General features: G+C 36.3%; 1 protein-coding gene across 2 annotated transcripts; it reads right to left on the bottom strand.

Annotated features, from left to right (window-relative positions):
• Window positions 1-1,112: 1,112 nt before the first annotated feature.
• Window positions 1,113-15,179, bottom strand: LOC109067465 (probable pleckstrin homology domain-containing family N member 1). 2 transcript variants are annotated; one of them, XM_042713163.1, is made up of 16 exons: window positions 14,927-15,179; window positions 12,836-12,947; window positions 12,160-12,321; window positions 11,080-11,160; window positions 10,238-10,328; window positions 8,748-8,881; window positions 8,179-8,331; window positions 6,303-6,383; window positions 6,119-6,194; window positions 5,807-5,952; window positions 5,564-5,710; window positions 4,530-4,760; window positions 4,185-4,346; window positions 3,584-3,805; window positions 2,698-2,758; window positions 1,113-1,876 (listed from the first exon to the last, which is right to left on the bottom strand). In XM_042713163.1, exons 1-16 carry the CDS (start codon window positions 14,998-15,000, stop codon window positions 1,695-1,697), a joined length of 2,115 nt encoding a protein of 704 aa, XP_042569097.1. In that variant the 5' UTR covers window positions 15,001-15,179; the 3' UTR covers window positions 1,113-1,694. The 2 variants fall into 2 exon arrangements, with proteins under 2 accessions (XP_042569097.1, XP_042569098.1); XM_042713164.1 differs by having other exon boundaries at window positions 12,836-12,926.
• Window positions 15,180-16,451: the final 1,272 nt, after the last annotated feature.

The following is a 16,451-nucleotide window of genomic DNA, read 5'->3' as shown; positions in this document are numbered from 1 at the left end:
GTAAAGGTCACAGTAAAGGCCGCGCGGGCAGAGACCTGACGTTCATTATTCAAATTCATAATTTCCAACACACTGTTGAAGGTTCCCTTTCCCAACGTTTTTACAGCATTTGTCACCGTTCAACTGTACTAAATTAAATGTAGGGTAAGATGTTTTTTCTTGAACATTTTTGTCAATTGAATATAGTTTTAGAAATATTTAATGTCTGCACTTTTTTTTGGCTACGCTTTTTTTAATTCTGTCATTTCATCTGAATATCAACATCCGTGAGATTCAGGCAGTTAAAACAGTTTTGCGGTTAATTAATCTAATTTTGTGTCTATGATGAGGGATCTGTGAACACATCGGTGTTATTAGATTTGTGGGGTAAAAGTTATATTTATTATTTTGCAGTAAAACGTAGACCCCTGGGGAAGATGGGCCCCTGAGAATTAGTACAGATGGCCCCAAGTGGCATGTAGTTACTAGTGCTTAATACTTACTGTAATTAATGGAATTTAATATTTCCTTGAATTAGCTGTACATTTCAAACATCTTCACTTTCATTAAAACCTGTAGGTTCACTGAGTGAAATCATTAAATTTGCATTCATAGTGTTGCTATTAACATGTCTTCAATTAAAATATGTAAATATTCATCTGCCTGTATATATCATAGAATGATTTTACCTTTCAGATTAAACTAAATTGTCAAAATAAAAATAAAAAAATTTATAGAATTGTTGATATAATGTTTTACATTAATGACACTTTAAAAATATATATAAATATTGATAAGAATTATATCAAGTTAATAAGGGTTTATCCATATAAGTTTATCTAGGGAAGCTTGTTACCCCAGTAGGGGCCATCTTACCCCTCTTTTAATATTTTACATTTTGTGGTATAACAATGAAACAATTAAATGCTTCTATTTATTTCCTATAATAATTCATCCTGCACATGCTAGCCTTGTATGTAAATATGTTATAATTTAAAAGTAAATCCAGGCTGTTCAGACTAGAGAATAAAGGTGTTCTGGGAACTTTTTATTTTAAAAAATCCATTTCAAATCACTCAAAAATGTAAAGATTAACAATATATACATATTTAAAGTGGACAGCTGAAGCGGTATTACAACTGTTTTATCACTGTGTTTATTTTTCACAAACAATACAAAAACAGTACAGATTTATTTCATTTCTAATAAACAGCTTTGACCTCCACAGGACAAACAGATTTTTCCAACAAAAAGTAGAAGGCCATAATAAAAGTATAAATAAAATTAAAATAATAATAAAAACTTACATATAAAACTTAAATAGAAAAAGTAACATATTTACATTTGGTATGTATTAAAAATATGCATATAATCACTATTTCCAACAGTTTGTAAGACTAACAAACTAAACTAAATTCAAAAACTTCAAAATGCTACCTTAAGTATCTTTTATTATATTCATATATACATAAATGCATCAATGACTAATACACTTATTCGTACCGAATGCATACAGCCGTCTGAAATCATCACCACAAAATTAAAGGATATTACATGTGCAAAATATGTCATAAAGCCACTGAATAAACGAACTGTGAATATCCTGATACTTGGGCATGCCAGCCCTTGGTGAAAACATGCCCAGTGTGCATGTGTGGCTTTGATTAGTCTGCTATGTGTGCAAGTCCGGACGGGCATAAGCCCATTGTTCTCTTTTATGACCATCTCTGCTGTGTTGTCATAGCGCCCAGGCCTTGAGCTCCATAGTAAGCCAGTGTCCGGTGTGGTGAAGTTCCAGGCAGGGGTTGAATCCTCCTATTATCCGGGTCAAACTCCCATATATTATCATAGTCCATTTCCTGGTCATCTGGATCCACTGGCTGAAGGTAAGAGTCATCTGTGAGAAGCAAAAGACAATGAATAATGTCTTCAAATACTTGAAATATTTAGTAGAATGGTTTTTCTTCTAAATTTCGACCAACTTAAACTGTCTTTAATACTTAAATACTTTAATACATTACGGCATGTAAATACTTCATGCCGTAATTTAAGATCTAACATATCGTTTGTTGTGTTCTTTTTCACAGAGAGGCTCTAAATGTCTTGCAGGATCTCCCACTTGTGAGCTTTAAATCACCCTCCGTGGTAATTCTGTCCTTTTGCTGGTCTTTCCTTCATGTGCCACCTGCAGTGCTGTCATTTAAATACCCTGAGCCTGAGCCATATTACACACACAACCATTCACACACATGTCCCTTCATCTGCGCTCTTGTTTCCACTGCCATGTCCTGCCTGGGTAACCACACCCCATCAAACCCTGTGTGTGTGTGCGTTGGAGAAGGTCATTCTAAAACCATCCTATTAGTTGTGCCGTGAGATTCTGCTCTGTGCACATGTCACCATGGATTATTTCCTCCCTATGGTGTTGTGTTTAAACCTGACAAGTGAGTGTGTACACGTGTGGCCTAATTAGATGGTTAAGCTATTCAATTAAACAAATTTTTTTTCGATCAGTTTAACCAGTCTATAAAACATTCTCATGATCTAGGTCAACATTTCACACTCTAAACAAAACTTGTGGCTACAAAACTGGTCGTGTAACTTGCTGTACATATCTTGCGTATCTATTTCTCTATCTACATCCATGAAACGTGCATATGATCATGCCATTGTGGTGCTGTAACTGCCTCCCAACTTTAGCATGTCAAAAATTCTCACCTGGTGAGTAACCGTAAGATATCTGCTGTGCCTCCATGACAATGTGACCTGAGAAACCTCTCTGTAAAAGACAGGAGAACAGGAGTTCATTTATTTTATACTGTTTTAAGCTACACAAATGTAGAGCAATATTTCTATCCATCTTTATTTTTTGTCCTATTAATTCATTAAAATAAACATTATTTACCTTTCAAAAGTTTGAGGACAGTAAGATTTTTTTTAACAAAATTAATACTGCTCCGGGCTGCGAGCATGTGTTCACGGTGTGTGTGTGTGTGTGTGTGTGTGTGTGTCTGTTTCACTTTTCACTTTTACTTTTATTCAGCAAGGATGCATTAAATTGATCAAAAGAGACAGTAAAGACATTTATAATGTTACAAAAGATTTCTATTTCAAATAATGCTGATCTTTTGAATTTTCTATTCATTGAATAATTCTAAAAAAGTATCATGGTTTTTACAAAAGTATTAAGATGTTTTCAATATTGATAATAATAAGGAATGTTTCTTGAGTTCTAAATCATCTCATCCGATTGATTTCTGAAGAATCATGTGACACTGAAGACTGGAGTAATGACTGCTGAAAATTCAGCTTTGCCAAGACAGGAATACATTACTATTTGAAATATTAAAATAGAAAATAGTTATTTTAAATTTCACTGTTTTACTGTTTTTACTGTATATTTGATCAGCCTAGGTGAGCATAAGAGACTTGTTTCAAAACATTTTAAAAAATCTTACCAACCCCAAACAACAGTATAGTGTACATCTCATGCATATAGTGACTTAACAAAAATTCATTTAGATATTTTTTGGGGGACGTAAAGTCAAAAAGCCTTGTTAAAAGAATAAAAGTCTTGAAAGGAAATCTACTACCATCCCATTACCTGAGAGATGTGGTTGTGTTCTGGCTGTCGGTTTGGGGCGGGCAGTAACTTCAGTTTGGAAACGGCCTGGGCACGTAGATCATCAGCCCACTGACTGCTGACCACCTCGGGCTCCAGGGCCTGGCCATGTCTATTTTTCCGCCCAAGAGGGGGAGTGCGCAGCTGGAAAGAGGGAGGAAGGAGAGGAGGATACGACTGCTCCATGAAGCCCCGAGATGAGTGCTGTGTAGCAGAAAAATATGCACTTCATGAGATTTGCCCTGACTCATAAGGGTGATTTAAAAGATAACATAGTGAACTAAACCGAACGTACTCAGCTGATTAAAGGGTTTAAACCTAAAACTGTTATGTAATCCAGGTTTGAAAACCCAACAAGTTAAAACCTGCATTCTATGTAGAAATATTCTCTCAAATATTCAAGTTAGGTTTCGCTCAGCAGCCTTTTTCATTATGCATCTGGATGGATCAATTAGTAATGAATGCTATGGGGACTTTCCATGGCTTTAGCGCATTAAATCAGCGCCCCTGTTTTCAGGGTGTTTGGTCACCGAAGGCAGCGGTGTCAAGTGAGAGAGTGGATCTAATATCCTGACCCACTTACCGACGCATGTGCAGAGCTCTCCTCAAGAGGGTACATACTGGGGGTGCTGGGGTCGTCATAAAGGGGTGAGAGAGGTTTGCGGTGACCGATCAAATCTGAGTGGCGGTGAGGAACTAAGAGCTGATGTTTGACATTTGTCTGTGGCGTGCTCCAGCTGTTTGACTGAATAAAGACAGATGGAAAATATAAAAGTCATGCATGTTTTTATGCATTCTATTAACCCCCAAATGCCAAATTTCAAAACTGAATGCAAATAATTAAAATATCACTCCTATACTTGTCTTTAAAGTGAAAAAAAAAAAACAGTACTAAGTAGGGGATCAGATTATAGTCATGCTTTACTACCTTGACTAGCGGGGCCTTCTCGATGCGTTGACTGTATCTGTATGGTGTGTTGTAAACCGGTGACATGGGCCCCTCTGAAGCGAGATAAGATGACTGTGGAGGGGAGGAGTAGTGGAGTGAAACAGGGCGGTGGTCAGGAGCTGGTCGGACATGACAGGAGAAGCTGCTGCTCCTGCTGCCCAGGTGAGCCGAGTACTGCGTGTCTGAGGAGTTAGGCCTGCTGGAAATGAACTGTACCAACACAACACAAAACTGATTTAACAACACAAACTAACTTTCCAATCAAATTCAATGGATAAAATCTAGTGGAAAAACCTCTAATCCTATTTTTTTTTCTGTTTCAATCAGAAATATGTTGCTTTACGGACATAAAATGTGCTGTGAATGGCAGTCCATGTTGACTCAGAGGTGATAAAATGTCATGACATCTTGTCATATTGTGGTTGAACATCAACATCCCTTACGAAAAAGAAGTTTATTCAAGTGTGCTATTAGTATACTTCTTTTAAACTAAAAATAGGAAAGTATGCTTTTAGTTTACTTTTTATGTACTTCTCAGAAATGGGCTTTAAGAAATATACTTAAAATTACATTTAAGTATACTTGACTTATACTTAAAAAAAGTCTAAATATACTTGAACTATACTTAAGTATACTTAATAAAATAAACTTGAAGTATACTACTTTTTGGTAAGGGATGTGCTTATGTTTAAATCTCAGATGTGAACATTTTAAGAGTTGAAATTGGACACACGTTAATTATTAACAGCCCAGCTGAAATTCTACTGATCTTGATCACAACCACATGTGCTACTCCTCAAAAATAAACAAGCAAAGTCATTCATAATGCCCCATGTTTTAAAACTGTGGATAACCACTGCCTAACCCAATTTCACACTAGACACGAAATCAAACTAAAACTGTAAGAGCAATTCACATAGGAAATCTAGTTCCCTATAATACATTACAAATGTGCAAATATCATGTTCACAGCTTAACGTTAATGGGTTTGGGCTGTTGGGATAGACACTTACACAGAGAGGCTCAGCATATCCAGGGGAAACAGGGTTGTCATCAGCACTGGGCAGCTGGAGCTCATGGGATCTGCGTTTGTCCTGGGACTGCCTTAATGGTTCGGTTGCTCTGTGGCTGCTGCCACTCCACCTGTCAAACTCTGGAGCCTGAGAATAACAGAAGAGAAAGTGAATATCTCACAGCATTTACGTGCAATATCTAAGATATTCAACACCATGTCCAAGATGGAAGTGATCGCTCACCTGTTTCTGTGTTGGAGTGTAAATGATGTCATAGACAGGGGGAGGAGGGCTGAGGATGGGGACATCAGCGCTTTTGAAATGCAGGATCCAGTCATTGAACTCGCTCTTGTCCAGACAGGACACAATGATGGGGTTAATCAACTTCCCTAACAACAAAAACCACAAGAGTTAGATTCATATTTGAATCTGTGCAGAAACAGGGCACAGCATGAAAGGAAAACAGTAAGAGTGTACACTCATCTTTATGGCACATATCAGATCTTTGCCAAGAACTATAACATCCGGCAACTGAAGTTTGACTTGTTAACTCACCCTCAATCATAAATGTGTTGGGCTTGATGTCCTGGCAGGGAGTTGTAACTGTTATCATGTTGAGAGGAAGTTTGCCCTGCAATTGCAAATACATTCAAGATTATTTTCTGAGTGCCTCACTGGATTACGTAATGTTGCTGCTGTATTCATTTGTGCAAATGAAATTATTTTGAGATTGGCCTACCTTGTAAAAGAGGCCATCACTCCCTTCTGACAGAATTATGAGATAGTTGGGATACAACACCAGCAGACGGTCATACTGCTCCTGTGAGCCAAACAGAGGAATTGAATCACATTCATTATTCCTTACACTACAGTAAAAAAGGCAAGAAGCAAATATTGAGTAACTTGTTTAGGACACTTTATTGCAGTTGCTTCATCTATTTTTGCTCCACCAACAAACTATTTCCAAATAAGCAGCAGAGTTAGCGTCTGTTTAGTTGTTTTCCTAAAGGAATCAGTGTGTTTGAACAAATAGTTTGAGTGAATGATTCAGTGTATAGTGATGCAGTGGCTAGACTCATGGCTAGTGATGGGAAAAATTAAGCTTTTCAAAATTCTGAATCAACTAATCCAATTGCTTCGCAAAATGATTCACTGTTTCGAAGCGCTTTAAACCGCAAGCTGGCATTACCTGCTGAACTGGTCAAAATGGTGTAATTGCAACAAGAGCTCAACCCAAACCTGCAAATACACCTTTTGCAAACCAATAAGAACCCTTTAACTGTGAACCATCGGAATTTGAACAGTTTCGAAACGGTAGCCTTGTTTGCTTAAATCACCTGACATAGGGAGTTTGGTAAGAACTACTGAATCGAAACAAAAGATTTGCAAAAGCATTAAAGCTTCATGAAGTTCTGTTTTGAATGTGCTCATCACTACTAACACCCAAATATGGACAAGCGGAGTAAAACAAACAGTTGAAAATCCCAATCATGTTGGAGTGGATCAGGAACGGAACAAACTGTTGTGTAATAAAATCTTAAAAGCTGACCATCAATTTGCACAGCAGTGTGTAAAGTTCAGATTTCCCTGAGGGCTTGCTCCGACCACGAGTGTGTGTGTGTGTTTTAACTCAGGGTGTGTTCAAAGACAGCTGTTGGATGAGTCAAATCAAGTGCGTGAGGCAAGCAACTGGTTTACACACCCTTTTCTCAAGCAGATCCTCTCCGATCTCACAGTACACTTAAGAAGGAATATCAGTTGCTCACCCTCCCTCACTCTCTGGGAAAAGGTTTAGATATTTGGCCACACGTACACTGGATATTTGGTTACACTACAGTCCCCATAGTATGAACTGATGTGCTTCATGTTTATGCTGTCGGTTCAATGAAACCTGCTGAATCCAGGCATTTTGATCCAGACTTTGACTAATGAGGGTGGTGTGAAAGTGGCCATCCCAAAACAGACCCTGAGTGTAAACCGAGCTTGCATTGCACCTCTTAAGAAAACATGGAAGTGAATTTAGACCCTCCTCTTGCTAAAACCAAACAATTAATTCAAAGGCTTTTGAAGGAGTGAACGTCATTCTCAGTTGTGTAATGCCACTGTGTTCAAATGAACTTAACGGTAATTCGATTTCCTTATAATGTTTTGAGTATTAAATAAAATTAGAATAAAATTTGGATTTTGCTGTATAATAAATATTAGGATTAATTAGGATGGGGCAGTTGTGGCCTAACGGTTAGAGAGTCAGACTTCTAACCCAAAGGTTGTGGGTTTGAGTCTCGGTACAAACAGGGATTGTAGGTGGGGGGAGTGGTCGCTTTCTTCTACCCTCAATAGAACAACTGAGGTGAGACCCTTCAGCAAGGCACAGAACCCCCAACTGTACCGCAGCAAAAATGGCTGCCTACTGCTCTGGGTGTGTGTTCACTACTCACTGCTGTGTGTGTGCACTCAGATGGGTTAAATACTTGTCCAAAAGTCACGTCACATAACACTGTAGTTTTATTCCATTGCATTTATGCAAATATATATTTTTTATTTTTTTCAGGTTGTATAAATAATAAAACCAAAATAAAGGGTGAGATAATGATAACATCTTGGAGAGCTCTTACCTGACAAGGCATGTGTTGCAGCCTGACTTTCGTGACGTAAGTAATAGGCCCTAGACTCTCTCGTTGCGAGCCCTCCCACTCATAAATGGGCTCTTTACTGATGGAGTTCCTCAGCTCTTCCTTTTCCTCTTTGGTCTCTTCTGAGTACTGCACCTTTGGAAGCAATATTGAGTTTAAATCCATGTTCAAAAGTTAAAACTGGCATGATGTTTCTTGCTATGTCATGTGAAAGTTAAGGGAGTGTCATTAGCATTGAGAATTTTAGAGAAATCCATTGCTTCTTGATTGCACATCTCTGCTAATTATGGGATGCAGATGTTTTGCTCAGAAAGCTCACTTACTGCAATAGCATGATGTGGAAAAAAACAGGAAAGAAAACATGTCTTTTTCAAATCCAGCTAAGGTGACCACAAAAGAAACCACTCCCTTATAAGATCCCAAAGGACAATGACCAACATTAATCACTCTGACCTGAATTAACCCGTTTTTTAACATGTTTATTGTCATACACTTTGATCTGGCAGCTAGCAGGTACAGATAATTCTGATAAAAGGTAGATTTTGCAATACCTTAATTCTTGTGTATGTCTCTGGTGTCAATGCAGTGCCGCCGTTAGCCTCGATTTGTTCTTTCAAAAGGCCAAACCAGTTGTTCATCTCCTCCTCTGTCGAGCAATACACGATGATAGGATTCAAGCTGACCCCTACAAAAGTCAAAGACAAGGGGTCAGAGGTTAGGTCAGATGACTACGACCAGTGACCATCTGGATCTCTTTAAGAGCCTGCAACAGGTTGCTGAATATTTTAGTGAATCTCTAGTTTTTAAGTATAGATGCATTTGTTTAGATATCGTTGCTCTGTTTCATGTCAAAATGTCAGTGTTGACACTTCTGTCCCTGAGAGCAAAATTTCTGTTTCAAGAGCTGTTAACATTACAACATGCCATGCATTTGCAATAAACCTGTTGTCCCTTCTTGAAAACAGCTATTCTGAAAGAATGCATCAAACCTGGAATCTCCCTTTTATCAGACTCACATTCCAGCCTTTATCTGCGCAGATATCAGCAACTCTGACCTGCCCTGTACAGTCATTGCCAGTTAGATGTGATGTGTATTTTAGCAAAGGCACGAGTTCATGTGCAAGACTTGGTCATTTTTTCCCAGATTACATATTTAGTCAGAACTGGAAATGCTGGTGTGTGCCTCATAGATTCCAAAATCTCATTCCCAGCAATCTAAGATATCATCTTTCCAATCTAAAATACAGTAGTGAGTCCTATCTAATATAATGTTGTGGCAAATAAGAAGATTTATTCACTAATTTGGAAAGTGGGATTTAACATCACATAACGGTTAAGCTTTAATTCCTTTTCATTCAATCACTGTCACATTGACTCATCTTCCAAGAACGTTTGAAGCTTTTTGTTGATTGCTCAGTGTGACAAAGCAATAAAGTCAATATTTTCTTATGTGGTAAATTCTCGTAAAAAATTTATAAGCAAACGTGTGTGTTTGGGTCCAGTGCTCTGGAATGTGGAGTTATTTAACTGTGACGGAGAGGTGAAGAGGGAAAGGGCCCTCATAGCTCCACAGCTGAGCGAGTTCAGGCGCACCTGTCGTATAACAAGGGGGGTCATGAGGAAAATTTATCTCTTTTCTGACTAGTGGCAAATGGAGGAGGGCTTAGTTAGTCTTTGTGCTTTTGAACCTCTGGAATGTCCAAACATGGAAGTGTTTTTGGGCCATAGTGTGGCCATAGTGTGGCTTTACAATGTATGCCTCACCCGTCTTTTGTTTTCTGGTTAGTTTAGAGTCACAAATTCCACCCTTAAATATCATTGAGAACAACAGGGTTTAGAATAAAAAATAAAAATAAAATAAAAAATAAATACATAAATAAAAATAGACCTCCAAAATGTAAGAAATAAAATTTTACAGAAATAAAAAAAACTTTGTATTGGGCAATTATATGAATGCAACTATATCTCCCTGTTGCTTTATCTTGTGTTTCTTGCGTACCTTTTCCTGTTTGTTCAACCCTGAATTATCAAGCACACTCACCGTTTATCTGGAATGCAAATTCCTGCATATCACCAAAGCTGTTCCTGTTCTGCAGCTTGCAAATTGTGAGCTCTTTAAGAGGAAGTGTTCCCTGTAAAAATTTAAAAAATCCACATTAAAAATGTAGGATTCAAAATTATTTATACATTTATTTATTTTTAAAACGGTTTAAAAAATAAATAATATATATATATATATATATATATATATATATATATATATATATATATATATATATATATATATATATATATATATATATTAATTCAAAATATTTTTTTAATTCAAATTTTTTTTCTTTTATTTTATATATTATATTTTATAATATACAATTTCATATAAGAATAACTTTAATTTAAACCTGGGATTGATTAGAAAGTTTTAAGAGTTTTTTTTTTTTTTTTTTTTTTTTTTTTTACAAATAAATGTTACATTGTTATGAAAATTATGACATTTCAGATGTCTGTCACTTTGACACATTCAGTATTGCACAACACTCTTTAACTGATAATGAACATTTATTACCGTCGCCTCCCAGTGACTCAGGTTATGAATAGACATAATAAAACCTGATTAATACAAGTCACAATAGAAAGAGACTAATTTTATGATTGGATACAACTTGTGTGGCATTTTTGGCATGGAGAGGTGACACATTTACATCACCATAAAGCATAGAAAGACTGTAATATCCGTCTCTGTTACCACATGACTCAAACGACAGTTCCTGCCTAAGGCAGTGACACAAGCATGGACATATTTGGAGCTCCTTTACATTTCAACCTGTGGTATGCATTGTTTATTGTGTGTAACAAAAGAAATACAGTAGGTGCATCTTTTACCTGGTATGTGAGTCCAGTTGTGTTGTTGGAGACAAAATGAAGATGTGTTTGGAACAGGTCCAAATAGCAGTCATGCACATCCTGAAAGAACAGATACATTCCAACAGCTCAGCTTCGAAACAATCAGAGGGATCATTCTGGGTAATGCTCCTTTATAGGCTTGAATTTAACAACACTGATGGATTAAAAGATTTCACTCTCCCATAGTCTGAATAGCAAGAATTTCAAAGGACATGTTGAAGGCAAACTCCAAACAAGATGCAAAAAAAAAAAAAAAAAAAAAAAAAAACAATAGACAGGGCATTAATATGTGGTGCATGTAGCAATCTTGTTTAAAGTCCCTGGAATGAACGGTTAAATACTCCTGCGTAAATCAAGTCTCTTTATGAATACTTTCTGAGAAGTGTTTGTTTGCTCTAAAGATTATTTTAAAGCACCTGACATTGATTTATCACTGACAGCTCATTTCCTTTCATCTGATCTAGGCCTTTACCACATTCCATAATATGCCATTATCACATACTGTTAGGTAACATTTCCTTTCAACTGTAATATCACCACTGTACATTATGTACCCCGTTTGACCTCACCCTGTGTTGGGTTATTTTGCTTTTCTTCACCTTCACACTCATTTTTTTCCCAGTATGACTACATGTTATCAAACCAAAGAGGTTCCCACGCTTCAGAGCCAATGTGTAACATATCAGTGGTTTGATCAGTTCGCTATGCCCCAGGTAATCTTTGCAACTCTGAGCCATTTCACAACACCTCACATCTCCACGTGTTCAGACACAGCCTAAACTCCCCAAACCGAGTTGCATCAGTTAATCAGCAAACGCATGTACGTCATTCTCACAGCGCTTCATACAACCACCATGTGACATCTTGTATCTTCCATCTGCTTGTTATGCATTACCTCATAGAGAGTGAGTAAGTGACTGTCATGGCTGCTCTGACCACCTTAATCATCAGATGAAAGTCTGTTTTGAAAGGTTTATTGAATGAATATTCTTGACGACTGCATTTTTGTTTTGGAGTTTGATTGGATATGTGTTTTAGATGTGAGTTGGTGTGTCTTACCTGGCAGTGCAGGAAGCGGAAGCGAACTTTGGAGCTGTGGATCATTCTGCCATAGTTCTTTACATTGATGCTGCTCTTTTTCCATCCACTAGCTGGGTCGTAGGGGAACGGAGGGTCCCATTTGATGTTCTCGATCGTCTGGAGATCTTTGGGTGACATTTCCTATGTCAAGAGAGTGGTAAAAATTAGTGAAATGTGAAATCCCAGCTAATAGGCAGTGTTTTTAGAACTTTTGTCTGAAGTTCTTTAAAGGTTTTCTCAAAGTTACAAACAAAAAATGTCCTTAGAATTTTTTTAAGTTAACAGCTTGAAAAACATTTGCAAAATGTTATCATCAAAATAATATTTATACACGTTTACATTCTAAGACCAGTGTCATAAGTTATGACAATGCTATTTCCAAATATTCTGTGAACATTCAAAGCTTCAAATTTTGAATAATTCTATAATGTTTCTTAAAAAAAACAAATTGACATTTTAAATTAACTTTCAAAAATAAAGTTTTTAAAATGTTCTTAGAACATAAACTTGTTTTCTGGTAACATTTTACAAGATGTTAGTATAACCCAAGAAAATCTTTGTTAAAACATACAAAAATAGGTGTTTTGAACATTCACAGAACTTTTCATGATATACTGAGAAGGTAAGAAAAATCATTAGCTGGGAGGTTGCTCACCTTTCTTGGGGTGACAGTGCAGAGAATGTTGATGATGCTATTGGACTTCTCCTGGCCCTCCTGCGGGTACTTTTTCCGGAACAAACGGCTGCTGCTCACAAAACAGTAGACCCTAGTTAGTCAAGTATAGGGTTGTGGGATAAGAAAAATGGATGTGACCCCACACAGGGGTTATTTTGACTCAAGATGATCAGTTAATCACACTGAGTCACTCTGTCTGTGAAGATCCCACACAAAAGATTACTTCACCATTACACATGTCCATTCTTCATTAGCTTGCACAAGTCAACATATCAGATTTACATCTCTGTCTGCACCATTTAAAGAGGAAAAAAACAATAAAGCTTATGTTAAAAACCACAATGCACCGCTCCTGAAATGTCTTTTGTTACCCATGACCCCCATTTATAACCATTAGTGTCAGATCTGTATAATAAAGTCCTTCCTGCCCATCGATAAGCTAAGGAAGTCAGTGTCAGCGACGAAGTCATCCTCAGAGAGAGACACATCCTCAGTGATTCCCACGTTTTTCTTCTCTCTCTTTGTCAATCTGTCTCTGCTTTGAATGCAATTAGCATAACAACACTGGGCTCATTCATGCAGACAATAATGGGAAGTATCGGTGATTTACTAGGACTCAGTGATCGACGTGTTTGGCAGCCGGAGAATTCATCCGGGAGAAGAATGCAGGTTGTAGGCTGTTTGTTACACAGAACATGCTCATAAAAGTGTTTGACAGCGACAACTTTGTAACTTAATGTAAGAGGCATCAACTATTTCCAGCAGATCACCTTTTGTTTTCATTAAAACTGCAACCACTGAGTGGACTTATTTGAAATCTGATAGGGGTCCTGGGTTTTAAAGGGGCTGGGTCCCGCTACGCTGAACTCTGATCTGATATGTTCGACAAAGACTTTTTTATGGGCTCGGACTCTGAACCTTACATTCAGAGCACATGCAAACCAGACACAACAGATAAACTCTCTGATTTAAAATAGGCCAACTGTCTATTTTACTGACAGGTAGTCAGAAGAATTGTCCAAATTTGACAGCAGTAAATTACACAGATCGCTGTCACTAGCAGTGCAAGCACAGTAGTATTACTTTCTATGCAGGATAAACCCAATTCTCTCAAAAACCCACAAAACCTGAGAACCTTCCCTGAAGGCTGCACTGGAAACAGAAATAGAGTTAACTTCATTACACTAGTGAATTCTATCAGCAGATGAATGTATCAGTCAGTATGAAGTGAGATCCGGACACTGAGCTAATGAGATTTACAGGCAGCATCATAACACAGCTAAATTCAAATCACTAACCCATGTTCATCATGTCAGTGTGCTATAAAATATAATTTTTCAATGAGACTTTTTGTCTTGTTTTCTGTTACAACATCATCATATATTACTAAACCTTTTAAGAAGTCAAATGACAAAAGCTAAAAGTATTTTCACAGATTATGTGACTATTTTGGATTTTTTTTTTTTTTTTTTATATATAAATATATAGTTTTAATTTTATTTTTTTTTTATTAAAATAATAATAATAATAATTTTCATATTAAAAAAATAGGGGGAAAAAACGATTTCACAGTGGGGTGAGGAAAATAAAATGAATTTGAAATATATTTTCTGAAAACAAATCTTATATATTAATATAAAAAATAATGTTTTTGTTGTAAATTAAACAGATTATTAGAGTTTGTTTTACAGTAAATAGTATTTCAGGGTTTTCTGCTTTAAAATTTAATGTTTAATTAAATGTGTGCGTTTGCGTGTAATCATGAAATTTATAAGAAATTTGTGTAAAAATATTTTCTACATCAAATTGTTTTCAGTGTACATAAATTTGCTTCTCAAGCGAATTTATCTCATTTTAATGATGATTCCACTTTTCTACTGGAAAACGATAAAAATACAGATGTTTGAGTTATAAAATAGTTATTTATTTTCCAAACTTCTGGCATTTCAGTCCAATATCAAACTCGTACATTAAACATCGGAACATTTCATGACATCCCTCTAGTTTGCATGACATGTCTTCATACTTTTAAAACGTGATAGTTTTAAGGTAGTATCTCATAGTTCTTACCTGTTCCTGCGTATGAAGCTCTTGCTGGAGAACCTGAAGTTGTGTTGGGGGACGCATGACATACTACTCCCCATGTTGATCCTGGGATAGTGTGTGTGTCTCCTTGATGAGAGAGTGCTGGTGTATCTGCCTGCAAGATTAATATGGTTTAGTGATCCCTGTTGTAATCCAACCTCCCTGGAGTGAGTGAGTGAGTGTGTGTCTGTTCACCGGTGAGACGAGACTGATACTGAAGCAGCAGACAGGCGAGAGGAGAGTGTATGAGAGAGGGAGTGTGTCAGTGGGTGGAGATAAAGTGAGGTGTGTGTGGGCAAGGGGGAGGGAGGGAGACGAAGATGGGGGACTGGAGCAATGAAGTTCACACCTTCTGAGTGAGATCCCCTCACTAAATAAAGCCTAAATGACAAAGGGGAATGTGTAGTTTTTCACACCTTATAGTGGACAAATGGCACTGATTTGAATGTTTGAATACTCTGATGAAAGAGTGTTAAAGTCTGAATGGAGCCTGCTGGTGTCACACCAAACATGTCTGGACATGGACATGCTCTGAATACTTCAGGCTCATTATATTATTCACACACTAACATAATTAAAATACTGTGTAATGAAAAAGTTCTAGAACACTTAAAAAAAAATCATAAAATTGTATTTTTTGTTTATTATTGATACATTTTTAATTATTTCTTGCAGTATATCATTTATACTATATATATATATATATATATATATATATATATATATAATAATAATTTAACAAAAATGTTCTCTGACATCTTATAATAGCTTACACAATTTTGCATCTTAATCTTGTTTAGGCAGAAATATGGTATGCTCATCATTTTCTTGATTTTTTTATTATTTTTATTTATTTGTGTGTTTGTGTGTGTGTGTGTGTGTGTGTGTGTGTGTGTGTGTGTGTGTGTGTGTGTGTGTGTGTGTGTGTGTGTGTGTGTTTTATTAATATGGATTTAATATGGCAGTATTTTATTTTTTTTTATGTTTTATATATGTATAACAATAATAATAATTTATTTATTTTGTATTATTAATATTAATTTATTACCATTACCGGCAGTATTTGTGTTTTATTTTATTATATTATGTTTAAGTATGTAATATATATAATATGTATAATATATAATCTATTTTCACAAATGTATAACAAAAATATTGTTTGTTATTTATTTTTTTGGTTTTGTTGAAAATGGAGATTGCTTGCTTCATTTATTCATTCATTCATTCACATTTAAATGCCATAACAGCATCAAAAGCTACATTCATGATAAAAAAAAAAATAGTGATAAATAACAAAAATCGACTATATAAAATCTACAAAGATGCGATAATTTTAGGATCTATATTTCTGAAAATTACACTTTTCACCTGTGACTGTATGGTCCTTGCATGTTTGCAGATGTGTGAGATGTGATCTAATCACATTAAAAGTGCAACACTCCCTGTATGCAGTCAAGGAAGCACAAGTGAATAATCCCATCCTGGTGAGGGTTTGTTTCCCTGATATCTT

The sequence above is a fragment of the Cyprinus carpio genome, chromosome A23, assembly GCF_018340385.1.
Source record: "Cyprinus carpio isolate SPL01 chromosome A23, ASM1834038v1, whole genome shotgun sequence".
NCBI classification, from domain to species: Eukaryota; Metazoa; Chordata; class Actinopteri; order Cypriniformes; family Cyprinidae; genus Cyprinus; species Cyprinus carpio.
This window is presented reverse-complemented; position numbering and strand designations above follow the sequence as displayed.